We start from the raw sequence: 25,754 nt of genomic DNA on the forward strand, positions 1-25,754 counted from the left end.
TTCTTCTACACTCCCTATTTTTAAACATAATCTCCATCCATTTCTATGGCCTTTCTCCAGCGAGACACAAGGGCGTGTATGCCCTGTCGGTACCACTCCTTGTTCTGGTCACAAAGCCATTTCTGCATTATGCACCGTCTTATAATGGCCTCACCCTCGGTGCCCAGTGACTAACCGTACTTCTGTCAACTGCAGAGTCTCCATAAACTGTATACAAACATTTGTGAATGTTCCCAACAGTTTCTTTCTCCGCAGAGAAATTCAATGATGACACACTGCATGTAATGTATATCACTTACAGACACCATTTTGAAACACTGCTGCAGCTATGCTATCTGTCTGAAGAAACATAAAATTTACACATGCACTCCTGACAATTCACATAATGTACATCTAAACTTTTGCATTGATACCGTTACTATAGGTTGAGAAAAAAAATGTGGTGCACTACTTTCTGCGTGACCCTTGTACCATAATTGGTCAAAACTCTCATTCAACACAATGTGATTTTATTTCACATAAATACCACGTGGAATAATGCTATTACTGGAATACTATTTCCAATTATTATTTTCAATTCTAATATTGAATTGAAACAATAGCAGCTGGAAATTTATTTTATTACAGCTTTTGACCAATAAAAATTCTAATATACCTTTAGGTCTACTTCATATTTTTGGCAATTACAGTTTAAAAACATTGGTGTCAGTCACAAACTATGCAAATGATACATTATTTCTGAATATGCATTGGTTTATTCAGTATGAAAAAGCTACAAGGTCTGTAGTTATGGATATATTAACACTGAAGCTTTAATAAATTTCATTTGTTGTTGTTGTGTCCGACCCATCGCGAATCCATTTTGTCTTTTGATATTGTCCATAGGTTTTTATGGTAAAGATACTGGAGTGGGTTGCCATTTCCTTCTCAAGTGAATCACCTTTTGTCAGAGTTCTCTGCTATGACCTCTTTGTCTTGGGTGGCCCTGCATAGCATAGCTCACAACTTCATTGAGCCAATGCAAGTCCCTTTGCCACAACAAGGCAGTAATTCATGAAGGGGCAAAAATTACATAGAATGTTTTAAACTTATCAAAAATGTATTTGGAAGGATGGACATAGGTTTCTCCTTTGTGGAAGAAATAAAAATTTAAAGTTGACATGAATTTCTGAAATAAAGTTTTGATAATCATTAGTAAGTATACAGATAAATCTTTTAAATGTTAGAAATGTTAATATATTCCAAAACTCTGAAATCTCTGTACGTGGTTTACTATGCATTGTGCAGTTGGATTAGCTAAATACAATAATACTGAGATGCTGGAAATATTATATTATTTTAGATGTTAAGGGCTGGTTTGGATAATTTATTCATCTGGAAAAAGCAGTATTTTTACTAATCAAAAGAATTAAACAATATATTCTTCTTTGGCATACTTTTTGGTATTTTACAATAATATTATGTATGTAATTATATCTTTGTTTCCTTTTTTCCCTATTTTTGTTTTTTATCCTTTTTAGTTTTTTGGAGTGCTTTGCTTCTAATTGTGTGTCTCTATGTCTGTCTGTCTGTCTGTCTGTCTGCCTCTGTGTATATGTGTGTGTGTGTTGCTTATATTCTGTATGCCTTAAAAAGTTAGGTAATAACTATTTCATTGGGGAGGTACAGTATTACTACAATTCTTAAACTTTAACCAGACTTCAAAGAAATTAGTTCTATATATATCTTATATAGAAAAAGATTTATACTATTTCTGGAATCGTTTATGTTTGCTTGCTTGCTTGCTTGCTTGCTTGCTTGCTTGCTTGCTTGCTTGCTTGCTTGCTTGCTTGCTTGCTTGCTTGCTTGCTTGCTTGCTTGCTTGCTTGCTTGCTTGCTTGCTTGCTTGCTTGCTTGCTTGCTTGCTTGCTTGCTTGCTTGCTTGCTTGCTTGCTTGCTTGCTTGCTTGCTTGCTTGCTTGCTTGCTTGCTTGCTTGCTTGCTTGCTTGCTTGCTTGCTTGCTTGCTTGCTTGCTTGCTTGCTTGCTTGCTTGCTTGCTTGCTTGCTTGCTTGCTTGCTTGCTTGCTTGCTTGCTTGCTTGCTTGCTTGCTTGCTTGCTTGCTTGCTTGCTTGCTTGCTTGCTTGCTTGCTTGCTTGCTTGCTTGCTTGCTTGCTTGCTTGCTTGCTTCCTTCCTTCCTTCCTTCCTTCCTTCCTTCCTTCCTTCCTTCCTTCCTTCCTTCCTTCCTTCCTTCCTTCCTTCCTTCCTTCCTTCCTTCCTTCCTTCCTTCCTTCCTTCCTTCCTTCCTTCCTTCCTTCCTTCCTTCCTTCCTTCCTTCCTTAAATTTGCTATTACAGTTGCCAAATGTTAATGGTCTCTGGGCAGGGTACAAAAACAAATAAAATCAATAAAAACAAAAAGTAAATAATACAGAAGGTTCAGACTAAAACAAAATGTTAATATAACATTAAACTCTGATTATGTTATATTGTCCTGGTAAATGGAATCAAGTATATTTTCAAAACTTTTTGTAATATGGCAAATTACAGTAAAAATATGTAAAATTAATTGGGATATGAAAAGTCTATTTTATATTGCTCTCTGAAATAATGTTTAGGATCCTGATTCTCTTGATATTAAAATAAAATATATTTTACTTCAGCAGTATCAATTGTTTGTACAGTAACAAGTTAGTATTTGATGTTTGCTACTGTGAATACAAATATGTTTTATATCTATTATTATGGTACTTAGTGTAGAAATATATATCCTTATAGCATATTAAAAACACTTCGTGGCAAATTTTTGCAAATATCTTTTATACATCTGTGAAAAGATATACATGAAATAATTATATGACAAAGTAAAAATACCATAGGTAACTAGCAGATTTGTTTATATACAAAACTTTATTCACCGTGATAATTGCAATCAAATGTATGTGATTATTTATACTCTACACTTCTCTATCTTTTAGCTCTAAATTTCAGAATCTAAGAGTATAATCCCTTGTAAATACTGAATCAAAAGTAAGGTCCATTGAATTAAATAGGAATTATTTCAAGACGTAGAGGATAGGTACTTTAAAGTATCTTGATTTCTAAAACAAAATGAGCAACAATGCTAGAGTGAATATATTATCACCATAATACTTCAGAGTGATCATAATAGCTAAAAAGCATTTTGAAATTTGTAAACTTCACAAGCATGGAATACAAATCTACTTGTGCAAGTAATATTTCCAAATCCTTTGTGTCTCTGACATGCTGTTGGTGCTATGTGTGAATACCATTAATACAAAATAGAATAGACAGGACGGATTTTACAAACATAAGCTGATCTGAAAGCAAATGTCTGATTTAAGCTGCAATCTTATACTTACTTATTAGTGAGTAAGCCCTATTGAACACAGTGAGACTATTGAGGAAGCATGCATAATCTCCTACTTTGACTTTAAAATATATTAATTAAATTAAATATCTTGAAATGTATCTTAATGTATTTTTCTTTAAGGTCTCCTTTGAAGCATACGCTTTTGCATTGAAGTACTTCTCCTGATCATTTTCTTTCAAGAAAAAATAATCCTGGAATCATCTGTAGTCAGGGAAAAGCATCTTCACCCAACAGTATTGGCAGCTGTGAGAGCCTCAGCATGGATGCTACGATTTGGTCCCTTTTTAAATCAAATTATTATGCCAAAATTGGAGCAGCATTTTGCCTAATGCCCCCACCCAGCATATCAAAATATTTATTTATTTATTTATTTATTTATTCATTCATTCATTCATTCATTCATTCATTCATTCATTCATTCATTCATATAAGATAGATAGATAGATAGATAGATAGATAGATAGATAGATAGATAGATAGATAGATAGATAGATAGATAGATAATGTTCTGTCGAGCTCTCTGGTAGACTCCTCTCAAAAATTCACAGGTACAAATTTCAGACACACACGTTTGAAAATTCAAAACAATGTTCTTTATAATGAAAATTCACTTAAACCAAGCCCTCTTTTGGTATAGCAAAGAGCACTGGTCTCCAAACAAACTGGTAATTTGTACAAGTCCCTTATCAGTTCTGTGATACTTAGCTTGCAGCTGTGAGGCAATTCACAGTCCTTCTTCTTTCACAAAGTGAAATACACTTTGCTCTAGTTTAGTTTCAAAGCGGGGAAAAATCAGCACACAAAAGGTCAAAGTCAGTAAAGCAGTCACCAAACACAACAATCAGATAATCCTCCACAATGTCCAAACCCACAGGCTGCTATTTATAGCAGCCTCACTAATTACTACAGCCCCACCCAACCACAGGTGGCCTCATTTTCTTTGATAATAATCTCTCAGTTGTTGTTGCCTATGCATCGCTCTCCACATGCGTGGCTGTATCATTAACTCTTGTTCTGAATCCAAGGAGGAGCTAGATAATTGATCTCCTCTGAGCTGTCTGCCACACTCTCCTCCTCCCTGTCACTCATGTCTTCTTGGTCAGAGGAGCCTTCATCATCAGATTCCACCGGGGGGCGGCGGGCAAAACAGGCCTGCAGCATGTGGATGTCTCCCCCACATCCACAGTCCTTGGGGCAGGAGCTGGGCCAGAGCTAACCACAATAGATAGATAGATAGATAGACAGACAGACAGACAGACAGACAGACAGACAGACAGACAGACAGACAGACAGACAGACAGACAGACAGACAGATAGATAGATAGATAGATTTCTAGATTTCTATGCCACCCTTCTCAACCGACTCAGGGCGGCATACAACATAATAAATACAATATAAAGTGTATAAGAAATCTAATATTTAAAAAACCCATAAAAATTCTAAAAAACCCATGTATCATCATCCACATTCACAATCATCCACATTCATCCAGCTGAGTCTAGCCACTCATAACATCGGCCGGAGTTAGCTCTCAACACTCATGGCCCCCCATACCCGCCAGCATAAATGGGTCTTCAAGGCTTTGTGAAAGGCCAGGAGGGAGGGGGCAGTACGTATCTCCAGAGAGAGTTCATTCCAAAGGGTCGGGACCGCCACAGAGAAGGCTCTTCCCCTAGGCCCCGCAAGACAAGATTACATGGCCGATTGGACCTGAAGAAGGCCGACCCTGTGGGACCTGACCTGCCACTGGGATTCATGAGGCAAATATATTATTTAAGACATTGTATCAGTTCACATGATAACTATTTCAACAGTTGGCACCAAGTAAATAAATTATTATTATTATTATTATTATTATTATTATTATTATTATTATTATATCAATACAACACAGTAAACGAGATCACTATGCTGGATTTCGTATTTCATCACCAATCGGGCACTTCCCAAGCACCTAGGACTGCGTGATGTAGTGGCAAATTATGTTTGCCGATCCCAGTAAAGCGGCCTTTTGCAATTGACAGATGGAAATTTTGTCAATTCCGATGGTTTTCAAATGTCCGCTGAGATCCTTTGGCACTGCGCCCAGCATGCCAAGTACCACTGGGACCACTTTCACTGGCTTATGCCAGAGTCATTGCAGCTCGATTTTTAGATCTTCATATTTCACTAATTTCTCTAGCTGCCTCTCCTCAATTCTGCTGTCCCCTGGAATGGCAATGTCCATACATTATTATTATTATTATTATTATTATTATTATTATTATTATTATTTATTAGATTTCTATGCCGCCCCTCTCCGCAGACTCGGGGCGGGGCTATGACACAAGTATGCTATTACCCCAATTATGGTATTATCTAACATCACTAAAAGGAGATTTTCCTAAAGCACGTTCAAACCATCTTCAACCTACCTAAATGTTTGCTAGAACTACAAGAACCAGTTAATTGTATTCTTTATCTGTTCTTGGCACAGAAGAAAAAGTACTACAGTCCTCCCTTAGCAACCATCCATTCAATGACTTTTGAAAGTTATGATGGTGCTAAATAAAGGCTAGTTATGGCCAATCAAAGTTATGGCTGTGATCAAATTTCAGGCATTTGGCAACCTGTCATATTTATAATTGCAATTTGAGCTTCAATTCTCCTACCTTTCCCTTTCCCCAATTTTTGGCTCTCTTGCACACTGCATTGCTGGCCCAATTGACCATTGGCATCTTCTCCCCCACTGCTGATGAAGCACACCTGGCTATGGCAGCAGCTGATCCTGTGCAAGGCTGTGTCAGACCTAAGTAAAGTCCTCCATAATAACTTGCAAGGCCTCCCCAAGAACCCACATGGCCATGGGGAGGCCATACAAAGGCATTTCAAAGAGCCAGCAACTGCCTTGCCTAGGCATACCTTATTGGCAGCAGAAAAAAGTTGATAGCAGTGCAGAGTGGCCAAATGGAAACAGATGGGTGAGGAATTAAACCAGAGGGAAGTCCAGCAGGGCAGGAGAAGTGTGAGGTCCACACCTAACAATAGAAGTCCTTGTCTAATGACTACAATTAGGACTTCCAGAATGGTGTCACAAAGCAGTGCAGCCATATGTTATTTCTCCTTAACAAACATATCACTTAGCAATGGAAATTCTGATCCCAGTTAGGGTAAATTAAGCAAGAACAACATGTAAGTGGAGAAGCCTTAGTCACCAATTCATTGTCCTCATTAACCATAACGTAACATATACCATAATGTAATTCAGGTCTCTGATAGAATAGAAAGGTAATTTACTTAAAAATAACATGGCAATTCTAGCCAGCTATTTTAGTGCAGCATTATTTCTGTTATGGCACACCACATTATCCAAATCAAACAATGCTGCTGTTCAGGTCCAAAAACAATCTGTTTTTATGTCTCATTAAAATCAAATTTAATTTCCTGATTTTTATGATATGTAGCTAAAATAAAAAGTAAACCACAACATATGGTATGTAATATTTAATGTTCATATAGCATATAGTCAATGAGCAATCAAAAATAGGAACTATCATATCTCACTGTAAAGCATCTTAAACATTTTAACAAAAAAAACCCCAAGTATTGTTTTTTAAAAATATGAAGATAAGTGGGAACTCTTTGATCCTTCTTTTAGTCATTAGCTGTTTTTTCCAGACTTGAAAGTGATAATTGGAAAACCAAATGTTCCAAATCTAACACATTATGATTATAGTATTTAACTAAGACATAGTGCATGTTTCTATTGAATATCTGTTTTAACTGGTTACACATATACAGATATAAAAGAAATATGAATAAATATAAATTGTTTACCTGATTTTGTTCCTCATTCCATGCTGGAAATGAGATGATATAATGATTATTTTTTACAAAGGAATTACATTGATAGGTACTGCTAGTTTTCAATTTCCTTGCATTACTATTGTGTTTTGTTTGATAGATTAGTATAGGTTTCCATTATTTCTCATTCTCACAGCACTGTTTATTTTTTTTAAGATAACTAATAAGAAAATATTAAGTTGTGTACATTATGAATATGGATAAAATATAAATGTGTCATATTAGAACATGCTAGATAACTCGTTATCCATTGGATCATCCATCCAAAGATATTTCCTTGCCTAAATAGAGAAACAAATTGACTATCGGTGGATTGATATTGTTTTAGTTTTAAAATTAAAGGAGAAAATATCATTTTAGTAAAGAAGAAAGATGTTTATAAAGCAAGACAAATATACATGCTTTTTGTTTGATAAAGTTTTGTTTTTGATGTCAACATTTGTAATTGATCCATCTAGCATTGATTATCAATACAATGAATATTTTCACCCACATGTCCTAATTTTCATATTAGTTGTATTTGAAACAACTTTTATTTGAAATTTATTTTTGGATGGGAAATATTTTAGTTATGTTTTAAATTGAAACAAAAAAGGTAGAATGCAATTTTGAGGGGGGAACCATGTTGTGAGATTATTTTATGAATAATATCAAGCTGCTGTAATTTTATATAACAATTTATCTACATTGGTGCACATAAAATGTATGCTACTAGTTCATTTGTTGAACTACAATTTCTACTCAGAATTTGGTTTTGGCATGCTGAATAATAATAAATAGAGGTTTAATGATAAAGTAATATGGGAAATCCTTCTTCATAATTGCCTAATGTATTTCAAAAGTCATTAAATTAGGAGAAACAATATTCTTACAATGAACACATGTAAACTTCTTAAAGTAAAGATTATTAGCTTTATGATTATACTATTGGTGTACGTAACCCATAGGAATGATCACTATCTATAAAATAATAGACTAGATAATTATTGCTTACCTTTTCTAGTAGTTATCAGGGTAACTGAGAGACCATCTCTTGCGGGTCACATTTACCCAATCCATCAGAGCAAGGAGGCAAGGAATGTTGTGGTCCATCTCCGAGGGGAATACACCTGATGGGACCCAGAAGAAGGGCCTTCTCTATGGTAGTTCCCTTTCTCTGAAACATAATTCCCTCAGAGATTAGAACAGCCCCCATTCTAATATTCTTCTAGAAGGTATCCAGAGCAGGATGGAGCCCATTAAATGGCTCATGTGATCTGCTGTTACCGGGGGGGGGGGGGGTGAGGGTCATTTTATTATGATTTTGTTATATTATACTATATTAATTTATTTGATTTTTTTAAAATTAGTTTCGTTGTTTTAAATGTAGTTTCATATTCTGTAAGCCACCTTAATTCGCCAAGGGTAAATAGGCGGCAATATAAAGAGGTGAGAAACAGGCAGTTTTCATCTATTTTTGGCCTCCTGGAGAGTTTGTGCACTTCATTTTTCACCTCCCCTACCCCCAGCAGAATTCTGCAGGCCAAAAACAGGCAGAAATGCCCCAGTTTGGGGACAAAAGGGGGCTATTTTTTGGTCTCTATGTGACCCATTTTTATGCCTCCACTACCTCCAGCAGCATTCTGCAGGTCAAAATTGTTGGTCTTACTTTTCAGTTCCAGCCAGCATTGCTTGCAAAGGTATGTCCTATGACTGACCAAAGGGTAAGTGGGTTGATGTGGGGGGAGTAGCCTTGTGGTCTTGCACGGACCGGATTAATAGCTTCAGTGGGCCACATGTGGCCTACGGGTTCTATGTTTTTCTTCCTGCCTCCCTCCCTCCCTCCCTTCCCAAAGCAAAACTGGAGAGCATAGAAGGTAACAAACCAAACAGAAGTAAAAGCAAAACAAATAGAAATATTTAAATAAGTTGCCAATTATTCTTAAGCCATCTTTTGTTTCATTATTGAAATAACTGATTGATCCAAAGAATGATATTTTTGGAAAGTCACCCAATTCGTGCTTCTTGAAATCTTATTTCTGTAGGCCAGTTGACACTTTGATCAATGTCTCCTCTTTGGAAATGCTTCCAAAACCTATGCTTCCGAGCAGCTTGCTACTTATATTTATAAATAACTTGCTTTATTATTTATATATCAAATTTCTAGGCCACCTGACTTTAGAATGACTCAGAATTGAAACAAATAGAAAAAATAAGATATGAGAAAAGAACAGCAATTGCTCATAAGGGCAAATGAAAAAGATTTATTTCAGGGGTCGGCAAACTTAAAGACTCAAGGAGCCATTTGAACCTGTTTCCCAGAGAAAACAAGACACCAGAAGCCACAAAACCTGAATGGTCATGGCCAAGTTACATGACACTCCCCCCAAGCCACATTTACCCAGCTCTCTGTTTTCTTTTCTATGGGAAACAGGTATCTCTATGTCTCTTTCTTTTCCCTCTCTCTTTCTCTCCATCTCTTTCTCCTCTTTTTCTCCCTTCCTCCTCCTCTCTTTCTCTCCCTCTCCCGTCTCTGTTTCTCCCTCCTTCTTCCATTGCTCTTTCTCTCTCCCTCCCTCATCTCCCTCCCTCTCTCATTGCTCAGAAGACCCTCCGTCCCCTATCACGACTCCCTGGGTGGCTGTGGCAGGGTCAGGAGAGTATGTGCATGCAGGGGCAACCCTCCTCAAGTGAGCACCAAAGCGTAGCAAAGGGGTGCACAGGGCGGGTGGCCACTTGCTTGAGGGTCTTAACAAGATGCAAAAGGACACAGCTTCTCTCCTACCCTAAGGATCTGGCCAATGCCTCGCCTCCCCACCACAGCTGTTTAGTCAAGCAGGGTGGGTGTAAGCTCCAGCCCGAAGCGGCAAGAAGGGAAGGCTGCCTTATACACAAATGTGACGTGAAGGCAAGTCATGAGCCGGGGTGGCGCAGCATGTAGAGTGCTGTTCTGCAGGCCACTGAAGCTGACTGTAGATCTGAAGGTCAGCGGTTCAAATCTCATCACCGGCTCAAGGTTGACTCAGCCTTCCATCCTTCCGAGGTGGGTAAAATGAGGACCCGGATTGTGGGAGCAATAGGCTGGCTCTGTTTAAAAAAAGTGCTATTGCTTAGGGCAGGAGAGAAGATGCATCCAAAGACCCTCTTGAAGCGAGCGGCCGCAGGCCCTCCACGTGTGTCTTTGCTGCGCTTTGGTGCTCACTTGAGGAGGGTTCCCCACACAGGCATACCCTCCTAGCATCACCACAACAAGCCAGAGAGACGCAAGAGGGAGAGGAAAGTCATCCAAAAGGAGGCCTCTGCCGAGGGTGGAGATTGCTCTTCAACCAGTGCTGGAGATTCAGCCCCAGCTGCTTCTCCATTCTCACCATTGCCCTTACCTTCCCAGGCCAGGGGAGGGGGGAGGCAGGGCCAGCCAGTGATGGGACAGGGAGCCACCGCAGAGGGCCCAAAAAGCTGTATGCAGATCCCTGCCCTATTTAAAGCAACCCAACCACATTCAACCCAAGCCTGAGGAAAGACCCAGGTTTTTAAGACTTGTTTAAAGTGAAAAGAGTGAGGAGGATGTTCATTGGGCAGGTACAGCAACAGAGAAGACTTGTTTCTTGGATTTTGCTAGATGACATTGTTTAATTAATGGAGCTTGAAGGAGGTTTGTTAGATGATCATACAAAAGGGGCAGAAAAAATTTAGAGTCTCTGAGATAAGTAGACTCTATACCAGTGATGGCTAACCTTTTTGTCGTCATGTGCCGAAAGACTTCGCATATGCACTATCATGCATGCACGAGTGCCCACACCCATAATTCAATGCCTGGGGAGGGCAAAAACAACTTCCCCTGTCCTCCGGAGGCCCTCCGGAGGCCTGTTTCCCAACTTCTGGTGGGCCCAGTAGGCTCGTTTTTCACCCTCCCCAGGCTCCAAAGTCTTTCCCCATCCCCCAAAGGCTCTCTGGAAGCCAAAAACGCCCTCTCAGAGCCTCTATGCAAGCCAAAAATCACCTAGCTGGCACACACATGCACATTGGAGCTGAGCTAGGGCAATGGCTCACTTGCCAACAGATATGGCTCTGTGTGCCACCCGTGGCACCCCTGCCATAGGATCGCCAACACTGCTCTATAACATTTAGTGCTTTGGAAGTAATAAGCAGCAATTTTACTTCCACCCAGAAGCTTACTGGTAACCAATGTTGCGCATGGAACAGTGATATCACATGAGTATTTCCTTCCTTGGTAACAATTGCAATAGCTTTACTGACACTTGGCAGGTTTGTAATGTTTAGCTTCAAATGTAAAATACATATTCACATCAGGTAAAGGTTTATCACTTTTAACTATTGATGGTCAAATAAAGATTTATTACATTGAATTTTTCATAACTTTTCAGTGTACTTTACTCATATTGTACAGTATGTAGATTTGGTACCGAATGACTTTCTTAAAGCTAATACTGAACTGCATTCACCTACCTCAGATAGGTGCCACAGAAATTTAATAATAAAGAGATAAAATAAACTATAGGGCTATATAGATAAAGTTCAGACTTGATCAACACTCCCTGTAAGCTTTTCAAGGTAGGCCTGGTTAGGAATCAGAACTGAAGGACTATAAGAATCCTATTTTATTATTGTAGGGCTAAAAATAATAAATATGTAATATAAATTTAAAAATCTGAATGTTAAATACCTAGCAAGATGCCTTCGCTTTTTAATACTAAACAAAATTAAAGCATAATTACCTTATTGGTTTTTTTTCATTCCATCTTTAGACTTATTTCTTTATACAGCTACATCTCTACCCTTCTGATTTCATTGACTTTGAGAAAATGAACACTTTTGCTTCTATTTTTAACTGAATAAGTTTAGTATATATCTGAAACTAGGATTTATATAATAATTTATATTAACAGTAGTTCAAGTCTTACACTAAATATTGATTAATTTACAACAAATCACTGTATTTGTACCCTATACATATGTTTGTTTATATATCCAGCATAAGCCCTCAGAAGAATTTGCTCAGTAGTTTTACATAGCATTTCTTTCAACATTCATTGAAGTCCCATTGATTTCTTGACAAGATTTCAAAAGTGGTTTGCTTTCCTTCCTTTCTAGCACTGAGACAAAGTGACCGGCAGAAGGTCACCTAGCTGGCTTTGTGTCTAAGATAAGAATAGAATTCAACTGTTACCCAGTTTCAAAATTGATGTCTTGGCACTACACCAAACTAACTTCTTTATCTCTATGTTTATGTGGGCAATCAACTAATGTCATCAAGCCTAGCTCCTATTTTCCCCAGAACAACCACCCCATGTGGTGGGTTGGGCTGAGAAGGAATGACTAGCCCAAAGTCACCCAGCTGGCTTTCATTCATGAGCCATGGTGGTGCACTGGTTAGAATGCAGTACTGTAAGCTGCTTCTGCTGACTGCTGGCTGTAGTTCACCAGTTCAAATCTCACCAGGCTCAAGGTTGACTCTGCCTTCCATCCTTCCAAGGTGGGTAGAATGAGGACCTAGACTGTTGGGGCCAATATGCTGACTCTGTAAACCACTTAGAGTGGGCTGTAAAGCACTGTGAAGCAGTATATACAGTAAGTGCTATTGTTATTGTTAAGGAAAGCTTAGAATCCTAGCCTCCTGCTTTCTAGGCCAGCAATTAAATAGTTACATTAAACTTTAGTAGCATAGTATGAATCTATGGCACTCTGGTAAACCTAAGAGAAAGTATAACAAAGGAACATAAAATTAAAAACATATTTTGTTATGTATGATGTTCACATCAAGAAAGAAAACAAGGAAAAATAAAAAATAGGGTGTTTTAAAACTTTACATAAGCCTCTGCAGAAAGCTAGTGCTTTGTCATAATCTAACAAGGAATATATTTTTAAAAGCTATACACTAATGAACTGCACTGATCCTTTGTAATTCCTCAAAAGGCAATATACCCTGAGTATCCTTGTCATCAGGAGTGGGTTCCAATTTTTTTTACTACTACTCTGGGTGTGGCTTAGTTTTGTGGGAGTGGCTTGATGGTCATGTGACCGGGTGGGAGTGGCATGGCAGTCATGAGACTAGGTGGTAGTGGCTTCATGGCCACCTGACTGGGTGGGTGTGGCCAACTCAATGTCACTCACATCAAGGGGTTCCTCACCTGGTCCCTCCCCTCCCAGCCATTCCTTGCCACACTCAGCCTCAAGGTATCTATAAATCTTCTAACCACTGTGCAAAGTTGCTAGGCTGCCCTGTTTCCTCCCCCCTCCACATCTCTGCAGCCTTCAGGAGACGCTGGCAGTGCATGGGAGGCTTCTAACCACCTTGTGAAATTGCAAAACTGCCCTCTGTTCCCCCCTCCCCCCCAAAATCCCTGCAACCTTCAGGAGATGGTTTATTTATTTATTATTTATTTATTTATTACTTAGATTTGTATGCCGCCCCTCTCCCTAGTCTGATGACTAGGGACAGGAGGCTTCTGACCACCGTGCAAAGTTGCCAGGCAGCCCCCTACGCACCATATCCCTGAAGCCTTCGGGAGACGCTGGGCGGTAATACAAGGTTTCAAACTACCATGCAAAGTTGGCAGGTGCCCTCTTCTCCCCCCACCCCATCCCCACAGCCTTTAGGAGATGCTGGCCCAGCAGGGAGGGAGGGTAGGTTAGTGTGAATGCTTACTTGTATGTAGGGAGGAGGAGGCAGTTCTGTGGATGCATGTGGCGAAGGCAAGGCAGGGCAAGCATGCACAAAAGCAAAAACCAGCAAAAAATAGGAGGAAAGCTGAAAACAAGATGGTGGTGTGTGTACAGTGCCAGAAACTTGGCTTTTGCACATGTGCAGAAGAAAAAAACCTAGAATTTAAAATAAAAAATAAAAAAAGATGGCAGCGCCATGGATTGGCACTACCAATCTGGTTCGGTGATGTCATCATGACACCACCAGCAGGTTGCTACCGGTTTGAGCAAACTGGGAGGAACCCACTTCTGCTTGTCATTCATACTGGCATTGTTATTTTCAACGAGAATTCTGTTCTCAAATTCAAATATTGGCATGGAAGAAAAGGGGGGGAGAACCTGATTCCAACTGTACATAATGTTTACTGTGGCTCATATCTATCCTTGATCTGTAAATTGCTTATGACCTCAATATTTATCACTGTATTTATCTTTCAAATGATCTCCTTTGACAGGCAACATTATATAATGTCAAACATTCTCATTTCTGATTTATTTAATTCAGTGGTTACAATTCTCATGCTGCCTTTAATGCTATCAATGTTAATACTTGGGTGGTGGCTTTAGCTGTATCTCTGAAAGACATTCCAGAATTCCATATTATTAGTGAACTTTCCAAGTAAGATAACCTCATGTCTATCTAATGTAAAAGGAACGTGGGGTACTAATTGCTGTGTACTTCAGTTCTAACTATAAACTATATGGACATATGAAACCATAAAATGTGTTACCAAAAATTAGACATAATATTTGAAGACCAAATAGCTTTAGAACTAGCTGTTGTAGCTGAGCATGTCAGCTTAAAAAACATGGAGTTAATTTTATCTTTTAATATTTGCACAGAAGTGGAAAGTGTGTTAGTTACTATTCTCACATTAAAGAAGAATTATAATATTATCCAAAAAGGTGCTGAATTTCCCCTATTTTAGGGGAAATAGATATCTGTTCAGAAGACTCACTATGCGATCTATAGCATTGTTAATATTCCAGTTAACTATAACATTTAGATTCAGAAATAGGTAAAATCCTTATACATACATGATTCAGCAAAAGCAGATTAGATTTTAATATTTCTATCTCACTTGATAGCCTGCTGGTGCTACAAGTATTTTAAAGTTCCAAAGCTATACCAGTCTACGTGATATTAAAATATAAATCCTTCTCCAGCTTGAAACTCTGCTAGAATTCCCTAACAATAAGGATTTTTAGAATTGTAATTCCAACAGACTGGAAAAGGTTTATTCATTTTTTGATAAATTCTTTAAAATTAAGGGAGACTAGGATAGCACTATTTCAGCCTTGTTCTGGCTTCATCAGCTAGCCATACCCTTACCGGGATTTGATCCTGCAGCCTCTGCCTAACCTCTAGGCCACAGGATCTGATCCTTTTAGATCCCTATATATACATACAATTGTTGTATATCCACATTGAAGCTATGTGTCTTCTAGTGAAGCATCATTTGTATGTTTGCCATCTTGAATTACTGATAAAGTTATAACAGCAGGATAATAAAATCTAATAAAAATATGTGATGATACAATATATAGCTCACCTCTATATTTCAGACTGACTATAAGTAAAATGTACTAGGCTTCGGGAACTTCTACACAATTGCTGGACTGTAGTGACACTGTACTTAACATGATATCAAAAGCATTATAATCTAATTTTTTAGTGGCAACCCTTGTCAATTTGCATTATACAATGCATGTATTCAATTTCATGTCACAGATTACAGAAGGCATAACTGTACAGTATAATATGAAAAATAGCCGTAAGACTTTGCTGCTATGTAAATCCCACAAAGGCATTTACTGAAAAAGTAAAATTGATATTTCAAGAAACTATCTTAGTAATCATTGTGGAATTTAGTTTATTATTTTAAAATTAGGGAGGGAGTGTTATAGACATGTTTTTATTAAATGTGCAGCTAATATTGATCTAGGAAGCATTGTCAGTGAAAATTATGCTGAATGAAACAGCTAAACTTGTAAACTGAAATAATAGAAGTAAAAAAAATCTCTGTGTTAAGGTCATCGTGCATTTGGAACGGAGGGCTAATCAGGCAGAAACTGAAGGGGGGAAAGTGATATCTAGATACTAGTTAGTCATAAGATGAATATAAGCCATCAATGTGATGCAAGTACAAAGAAGGAAGAATCAGCTCTATACACTGAGGAAGCAAATTCAGTTTTTGGATTTATTAAGCAAGATATTTATAGTTGAAATTGGGGACATGTCAATAACTTTATAACAGTCACTGAAGACCTCATCTATAAGGATGTTCTAAGGTTGGCTCCATATCAAAAATAAAGGATAAGTAGAATAAATAAACATAAGAGCAAATATTCTAATTGTTGAAATGAATTTACTTTATGAAGAAATAAAATGAAAGCTTTATTTCTTTAGTTGGAGGAGTCTGAGAAGGGCAGTAATAGCACTCTATGGATATTAATATTTTTAAAAACGTTGTACTGTACTTTAAATAAATAATCCTAAGCCATTAGATCTGAAATATGAAATATGCCTACTATGAGAATAACTATACGGTATATCAAATGCTAAATAGATCTATAGTTGACATAACTAATACTTACCTATGCACACAGTACTAGCATCTTAATATTTATGTCTTACGCATCTTTTATCTGAAAAGGCAAACATTACTTAAATTGCCACATACAATATATATACAGTACTGTATTATTCTTTTCACTAAGCAACTCTGACAGCACTATCTTTTCATACTATTTTATGTAGTTAACAATAAGTATTAAAATTGGGTGCACATTGTTAGTCGCTTCAAAATTGTAATGATGAGATCTTGAAAAAATAATTAAAAGTTTCTCGGTTTCCTAAAATGTTGGGGGGTGTCTCTTCAATTGCATCAAATCTGCTTTGCAATTCAGGCAGTTGTAGCTTGAATATAACTTCTGCAATCATCAAATGAATACCATGATGTCTTAAAGACAGGGCTTAGAAATGAAAAGGTTTCAGGAATGAAAAGGATAGGAAGACTACAGGCTACAATATAAATTACAAATTGCCAATATTACTGGTCTTTATCTCTGTAACATTCCCAAATCTTCCTCAGCAACTTATCAGTTTCCTCACATCTAAGCTGTGGTTGCTTTCAAATTTGCAAACATAGTCCTTCTACAAGCTCTGACATAAAATAAGGATTTGTTTGTCTCTTTATTATTATTACTCATCAAGTAATAATAATGTTTCTATTTCAGCATTTTCTGCATCTATATAAAATATAATATTTATTGGCAATAACAAGTATCTTAAAATTGAAATGAATTCCATTGACCTGGCAGAGCCTGACGTTACTGAAAATTTGCATCTACAACTATTTGTAGATTCCTATTCTCTATTGATAATTCTTACTATTTGCAAATAGCAAAACTGATACGTATCAGCCTAAAATATTTTTGTGTATTTGAATTTCTATAGAGAAAAGAGAAATCTGAAACAAGGGTTCATTTATTATTATTATTTGTTATACTTGTATGTTGCCTGTTTCCTAAAAAATCTGGGTGGCTAACAACAGTCAAACAAAAAGTTACAATAAAATCAATAAAAGATAACTTATGAAAAGAGATATTAGGCAAAGTAGATAAAATTCTTTAGAAAGAATCTTTTCTGCAGAGTCCTTGCAAGGGTAAATTATAGAGGTCTTATTCCTACTGCTCGTACTAACATATTTTAACATAGCACTAAAAGAAATACTGAGAATAATATTGGAGAGAGAAAGGAAGTTTTTGTAGAAAAAATTATCTTTTAAGTTTATTAAAGAACAATATTTTATATAACATTAAATATAAGAACCATACACAATTTTACCTTGATTCAATAACTACTTGACAGTTTCATACAAGACTTTGTTTCTACAGCTACATAGGACAAACTCTATTCATTAGTATCACTTTTCTTTTATGTTAAACCATAGTAGATCCACTTGTCATTTATTCCTTTTTGATAAAAAAAATAATTTGTTTAATTTAAGTGAAATCCATTTTGAATCAATGTAGAATAAAATTCAGTGCTGCACATGCAAAGCATGGGATTTTCCACAGAAGAAGCTAGTCATATCCTTTCTCGCATATCACCTCTTTGCTTAATAAGACATTTTCATTTAATTTTCTTCTTTAACTATTTTTACCATTATGCTTTGTTTGTAATACTGCTTTATAAATCAGTACCAGCTTTTTGCATTTATGGCCTGTGTCGATAAACTTGCAGGTTGCTTTGGCATTCTCCTGTATAGTCATTTAAAATACCCCTCAAATACAAATATATGTTTGTATTTGTTTACATCACTATCCCATGCACTGCTCAGGGTGCACGGAAATATTTGTATCCATTTTGATATTGCCTTTTTCTCTAAACAACTGTTGTTAGTTAAAACTCACATTAATGTCTGCTTTTTCTGAAGAATACAATTTAAGCCATTTCGGACGCAATAATTTTTGTCAAAATAGTTAAAATATCACAATGATAAATAAGGCTTTAGTAATGAAGGACTTCTAAATGTATCGTGGAAACTGTACAATTTGTGTCTAATGAGTTGGACGATGAAACTTAAAAAGGAAGGAATTCCTACTATGTGAATCTTTTTTTAGGTGACAAAAAGAGAAAGAAAAGACAGTAGGATATTATACTATATGATCCACTTCCACCTTCTTTCCTCTGAGAAAGTTCTTTTGCATTCTCCGTACAAAGTCTGGAATCATCAAACAACTGTAGCAAAGCAGGGTTCTTGCATAAAAATCACAAAGTCACTTTATGGAATTATGTTTTCTGGACAAATATTAATTTAATGTGCTAGCATATTGTTCCATCTTTTAATACTTATTATAACAATTGTCTAATTTCATTGTAATAAAATTATGGAATCCTACTGCTGTTTAGAGCTAATCATTTGCCTGTAACTTAGTTCATCTGAATTTTTATCACATTTTTTTAAAAAAAAAAATCAGAATAATGGTATATTATATAGCTATTGAGTTCCAGAGTTACGAAGATTTGGCTTTTTTCCAATGCTTTGAGCAGAATGACATTTGAGCCCACTGTATGAAGAAGAGAATGATGGTTATTCCTAGCTTTGGCTGTGTATAGATGCTGTTTGGGTTATTATGTTGGATTAATTTTAATGCTGAATACAATAAATTATTATTCCAAATACTATTTCCAAGAATAATAATGTATGAGTCAGTCTTATAAAGCCAGTAATTGAATTAATAAACAGACAGATACCATGAGGCTTGCAATTTAGTCTTATGAATATATGACTAAATTATGAATATCCTTTACTTCCTGAGAGTTTTATGTGAACATCTTTGAGCAAAATACTGTACCAAAATAATTTAAAGGACCAGCACTTAACTTGACAAGATGAGAGGACTAAAATTTTACAGCAATCCTAGTCAAGCAACAGAGCATTATAATTATAGAAACTAAAAAAAACCACTGTAGTGATTTTTACACAAGGGAAATTGTTCATCCATCAGTAAGATTTTTACAAGATAAGAGACAATGAGGAGAGAGTTAAAATTGCTTTAGCCTATTGAATCATCAGTTCCCTCTAGATTCAAAAGCCTGAATTGGTTTTGAAGAGATAGCATAAGAAGTTCCTAGTAAAAACCTTAATAGGGTGATCATAGTTTCAGTCACACTAGCAAGCATAAGTAATGTAAGATATTTTCTGAGAAAAGGCGTAGCTTATATATTAAAAGTGAAAGAAATGGGCCCACTAATAGTACAAAGATTTTTCCCATTATTTTCCTGTCACACATGCCTTTGAAAAAAACCGTTATTTCCAAAGGAAGATGGATGCAACAAATATAATATCCAAATACACCTGCAAGTAATTTCATGTAAATATAAACTTGCATTTACAAATGAATGTACAGAGAGATAAGAGAAAAATTAAGAGAGCTATAGCAACAGGGAGGGTATTTATTACCAAAGGATAGAAAATGTTGAAAATGTTTTCCATAACCAAGAACTCTCTTCAATGTTAACATATATAATGGAAGAGATCTCTGATTGGAAGCATTGATTGGCTCTGTGTTCTGTTTAAATAATTAGAAGTGGGGGGGGGGGGAGATGCTAATAGGACAACCTGCTTAAAAGGAGTCAAAATGGTTACTTATCTCAATACTGACAGTGTCTGTTTACTAAAATCACAAGATATAATTGTGGCCGATGGACAAGTGACGTTATCTTTACCCAAGCTTTATCTGTATTTTATTTGGGTGACAAATAATTGTCGGGTTCTTAAATAAGATTTCCAGGGTTGCTACGTGACACTAATTCTTTGTCTTTTTAAAAAAAAAAAATTGTGCCTTTTATAAAAGATATCTGCGGTGGAATTATCCTCGTTTGAAGTGACCTGCCTTAAGTGTTAAAAGGATGTAGCAGAAAAGCAGACTTCTGCTGGGGTTGGTCGGGAGTACCTGCATTATTGAAGGCTCTTTGTAGTGATGCCTCTGGAGAGGGTTTGCCTTTATAATTATATGCAAGTATCACACCAGTGGTGTGATCCAGGTAGGGACTCAAGATCTATTTTTATGTATCACATCTATTCCAGAAGCTCCGAGCTTCTCTCCCCCCACCCCACCCGCCGCTAGCTCTCCTTCAGGGTAGGCCAGGGTGATCATGTCCTTTATTGTTGTAACTCCCAGATTGTGATACTCTCACAAAACTGTTGCTAGGCAACAAATGTGGTTACCAGGTCTCAGCGAATAGCTGAAGGGAAAGCAAAGTGTTGCACCATTGTAGAGTAACCATAGCAATGACCTACTATTACAGAGTGGAGAATTATCATTAACAATGTTAAAGTATCATACAGAAGCCTGGGATCCTGAGACTTCCCAGCAGCATCTCTGCATAATTGCGTTATCCAGGAAGGACTCTCAACTCTTGCAGGGCACCTAGTGACTGGAGTGTTTTGCGCTCGGAGGGATTACGATTAGATGCTGATCTACCAAATCTCCCTATTTCACTCCCAAAGCCATTTCAAAGTAGGCTCCTTGCCCTACTATGTTAGTTTTTATCAAGGAGAGGGCAGCAGTGCAGGAGTATTATACTTACAAGGCAAGCAAGAGGCACATTAGAAAGCCCCTTTTCTATTCAAGACATAGAAAAATAACAACGCCACTGGGAAGGACTTGGATGTTGTGTAGAGGAGTGTTTCCCAACCTTGGCAACTTGAAGGTATTTGGACTTCAACTCCTGCTGGCTGGGGAATTCTGGGAGTTGAAGTCCAAATATCTTCAAGTTGCCAAGGTTAGGAAACACTGGTGTAGAGTCACAAAGAGCCAGCCACTTTATGCATCGTCTCTAAAGAGGACAATTACTGTGGTTTTGTCTTTTTTTGTCTCATATCTACCTTGGCACAACCTAGGAGTGAGATGATATAGCTTTGGAAACTGGCTTGAGATGAAGTCATGAATTAGGGTGGGTGGGTGGAGGGATTGGTGGTGCAATGGTTAGAGTGCAGCACTGCAGGCTACTTCAGCTAGCTTTAGTTCAGCAGTTCAAATCTCACCACTTTTTCTGTTATGTACACTGAGAGCATATGCACCAAGACAAATTCCTTGTGTGTCCACTCACACTTGGCCAATAAAGAATTCTATTCTATTCTGCTCAAGGTTGACTCAGCCTTCCATCTGAAACAACAGATGGAGGTGGGTAAAATGAGGACCCTATAGCTGATTCTGTAAACTGCTTAGAGAGGGCTTATATACTAGGAAGCAGTATATAAGTCTAAATGCTAAATACTAAATTCACAAATTTTTCCCAGGGTTACATGATTTTGAACATCCTTCTTCCTGCCCTCTCTGCTTATACAGTAATTCCCCCTCATAATTCCTTAAAGCAGTGTTTCCCATTCGCTGGCTGGGGAATTCTGGGAGTTGAAGTCCAAATATCTTCAAGTTGCCAAGGTTGGGAAACACTGCCTTAAAGACTATGACGTCTGCTTTCCCCTCTGCGGCGAAGGCATGTGGCTCCCAAAGAGCGCGTGTCTTCTGCACGTGTGTACGCGGGCGGATGCGCGCTCTGCGGTTTGGCGGCCGCGTGTAACTCCCGCTTCCCAGCTTGACCCTTCCTAGCTTTGCCGCTGGAGGAGAGAAGGATGCCTTCCCTTCCCCCGCCACCACCCTCGCCGGTCTCCCGGGTTTTCTCCTCAGGTAGTGACGCGGCGCTCTTTTTTCTGTCTTGCAGGGACGGAGCGGCACGAGCTGACCTCCTGGAAGAGCTACCCGTCGATCTTTCGGTTCTTCCACGAGGCGATGGAGGCGAAAACCAGCGCGGGCAAAGCGGCCCCCACGCGACGGTCGCAGCGGATCCGCTACGAGGAGCTGTAAAGAAGCGGGCGGAAGCGGCTCCCGCTTGTCTCGGTGCCGGGCGGCGCGCCGCGTTCCCAGCCCCTCATTAGATTGTTTTCTTCCTAGAGCACAGGGTCGCCGTCTATACATCTAAGTAGTGTTTTGCATTATTTCTAGATGAGTGCAACTGTCAAAGCAATATGGGTTCACTGCTTATGCTTCCTGTGGGCTGCGGCTTGGATTTCGGGCTGCCCGTCAGTGCTCAGATTAAGGCTGACAGCAGCGCTGCACGGCGCAGTCTGGCGCAGCTCTAATTGCCCCGGACGCAGCCCTGCCCCTGAGTTTGATGGCGGGCTGCTGTCGCCGCAGCCGCGGCTCTTCCCGGGTCCTAAAACCCGACGCGCTGGTTTTCCCGCCCGCCCCCTCTTTCCCCTCAGTCGTCGGTCCTCGTTTTAGATACACGATTTAAAACAAAAGAATTTATTTCTGTTGTTTCAGAATATAGGCCTGTATATACTAGACGTTTTAATTCCCCGCAACGTTATTTGGAGGTTTTGTTATTATTTTAAGGGTTTTTTTCCAACTCCAACCTGAGGAGATAAACCGCAGTGTCTCTGTGCTAGTGATGCTTTATTTTCTGTGATTGGAGTTATAAAATGCTTAGACTCCTCACGTAGCCACGACATATTTTGGTTTCCTTTTATTAGGGGAGCTCGTTTTCGTTCAAATGCTGAAGAAAAGCCTCCGCGGTGGAACTTGACGATGCGTTTAATCGATGCCTATTTTTTTTTTATATTGGGAAGAGTTGAACGATTCCGACTAGATTTACTCCTGTAAATCTCAATTGTGGGACCGAACTCAAACGCGCCCCAAGTTTTAGTGCTTGAGGAATGCACTTTCCAAACGTTTTATTGTTTTAGAACACTTTAGGGTTGTTGCTTTTTTCCAGGGAAAATTTGCTGGGTGCTTTTCAAAAAGTAGAAATCGCAGCAGTAGGATTTTAAAGCGTTTCTTCGGATGCTTGGTGGGCATCTTTATTTTTTATTCAAATAGATGATCTATTTTGTGACAGATTGAATAGCTAATAACTTTTGTAAAACGCTGGGTGATACCAGAATTTCCAAAAATCTAAGCCTTTTCCAAGTGCAAGGCAAAGGGAGAAGCAGCAACATTTTCAGTTTGGCAAAACAGGGTCAACATTTAGAAAGCGTCAGTCTTCTCCTGTTGCTGAAGGAATATCAGCCATCAGTGTCACCTCATATAGTTGAACTCCTGGTGTGGAGATTCATTTTTTCTTAGTCTTTTGGCTATCACTGTGAAATATTGATGGACAAAAAAAGTGTTGGTCCTCATTTAATGGCTACTTGTTCAATGACCGTTTAAACTTATCACAGCATCGAGTAAGTGATACTTGTAACCAGTCCTCATACTTATGGCTGGAGCAGCATTCCCATAGTCACAGGACCTTCCCTGCCTGCTTCCCACAAGCAAAGTCATTGGGAAAACTGGCAGGAAATCACAATCGCATGAGGTCTTCACTTAACAGCCTGCACGGTCCTCACTTAATAATGGGAAACTGCCAGACCTGCCATCACTCAGCCACACAGTCGCATGATACCATGTTTTATGACCACATTGCTTAGTGATGGTAGCTCCAGCCCCAATTACTATTGTTTGGACTAGTTTTACTGATGCTACTATAACTAGTGTATTATTATCAAAACAGTCCTAATCACTTTTAATGATTTGGGCTTAAAAAAAAAGCCAGGCAGGCATGAATCCACATTTTGTCAACAGATATTGACAAAGTTCTGAAGATTTATATGAAATGAGTTCTGCCCCTCCTTGGCCTATAAAACTGCCTGCTCCATAGGTGTGGCCTATATCAAAATTGAGAAGTCAGCCATTTTTGCTTCTCCCAGAATTTTCAGCTAGCAGCTGCCACCTGATGCAAGAATTCAGCGCCCTTAGCAGTTGATCCAAAACTGTCAGAAAGTGGACAGTGTCAAGCAACCAAATTGCTCTGGGTGTCTTGAATGAGCCGGGTGTAAGAACTGTGACTTTAGCCTCTTTGGAAGCACTAATTGTCATGGGCTGCAGGATGGGTGCCAAGCATATAGCAGTTGAACAGCACACAGTGCAGTCATTTTATTCTCTCGTATGGCTTCACTTCTGATGACACTAAAACAGAATATTGATCGTCTGCCTTTCATTGTATTTCTTTGACAGTTTTGAAATTGGAGCCACTCTCCTCCCTACAAACACGCATTTATAGTGAAGCTTTATGATTTCAGAAGATTCCAGGAAGAATCTGAAGGGCTTTATGTTTTGCCCTTATGTAGGTTATAATTAAATGGCTGGCTGTCTTATCTGAAAATGTATTCTCTGGTGTATGCCTCTCACTCAGGGCAAAAACTAGATCACTGGATTGTTCCCTTTGCTGGAAATCCACCAAAGTGATGCTCCAGGTAAAGGCCAGGACCAAGTGGCTCCCAAGGCTATCCACTTCTATTAGCTAGGTTCTCTGTAGGTGTAGATGCCTTTGTGCATCGGCCTACATACTGTTGCTTCCTCAACTGCATTTTTTTAAAGATTCCCTCACATATCAATGGATATGCTTTGAGTCCTAGAAGCCATAAAAATGTGCAACAGGGTTGTTGCCTTTTTTTTAGCAGCTGGTTGGTTGTTCCTCAATTGTACCAACATCCAATCCAGTGGGTTGCTTATAGTTTGTTTGTTTATTTAATTATTTAATTTAGTTTATCCTTTCTTCTTTGCCTGGTCATTTCAGTTTTTATTTTTCTTTGTTGCATCAATGGTGACTAGAATTTTCCCCCCTTGTTGTCTCCCTATTTATGTAAATCCTGGTTAAATCCTGGATGTTTCCTATGTGCTGATTTGTTTGATGTCTTGTATTCCTTACCAATTGCACTGTTGGGTGGGTGGGGGTTGTCCATAGTCAGAGGAAAATAAACCACCATAACCTGTAATCTCTCAGTCAGGAAGTCTTTTGAGGCTATCCAAGTGCCAAATCTGATCAAGCAAGCTCACCCTGCCTGTTTTTATTTTTTAAAAATATCAATCATCAGTTTCTACTCCACAGTGCAGATCCACAAGCCCTAAATAACGGGGCAAAATATTGTTTCCCAGTTAGCACTCTTGCTTGTTGTGGACCAAACCATAAGCACAGGGAAATATTAAAGATTGTCTCTTTCTATTTACACTAAACCTAGGAACAATAATAAAAATAAAGATGGTTTCTCTTCTAATATTCTGGGTGTGTTTTTACTTGTGTTGAACCTTATTTAATAATCTGGAGAAATGCAATAATCAAGATTGTTTGTTTACTATCTGGGACAAATTAGGAGGCAGAATATAGGAAATAGGCACTTTTTTCTAAGAATCACTTGAGACATTTGACCAGGAGCAATTGTAGAAAATAATCCAATCATCTTTGTATTGGCATAGTAGTACTATAATTTATATTGCCATAAGGT

At 38.2% G+C, this 25,754-nt stretch overlaps 1 protein-coding gene across 3 annotated transcripts in view; it reads left to right on the forward strand.

Moving 5' to 3' along the window:
- ARB2A (ARB2 cotranscriptional regulator A) overlaps nucleotides 1-25,526 on the forward strand; it is a 253,315-nt gene extending 227,789 nt beyond the window's left edge. For 2 of the 3 annotated variants that reach the window (XM_070743038.1, XM_070743042.1), the window contains exon 11: nucleotides 22,154-25,526. In XM_070743038.1, the coding sequence (XP_070599139.1) occupies nucleotides 22,154-22,296 (143 nt within the window). In that variant the 3' untranslated portion in view covers nucleotides 22,297-25,526. Of the gene's footprint in view, nucleotides 1-18,546; nucleotides 18,825-22,153 lie in introns of those variants that run through there. The other variant, XM_070743041.1, reaches the window with a different exon arrangement.
- Nucleotides 25,527-25,754: the final 228 nt, after the last annotated feature.

The sequence above is a fragment of the Erythrolamprus reginae genome, chromosome 2 (genome assembly GCF_031021105.1).
Source record: "Erythrolamprus reginae isolate rEryReg1 chromosome 2, rEryReg1.hap1, whole genome shotgun sequence".
In the NCBI taxonomy this organism is placed as follows: Eukaryota; Metazoa; Chordata; class Lepidosauria; order Squamata; family Dipsadidae; genus Erythrolamprus; species Erythrolamprus reginae.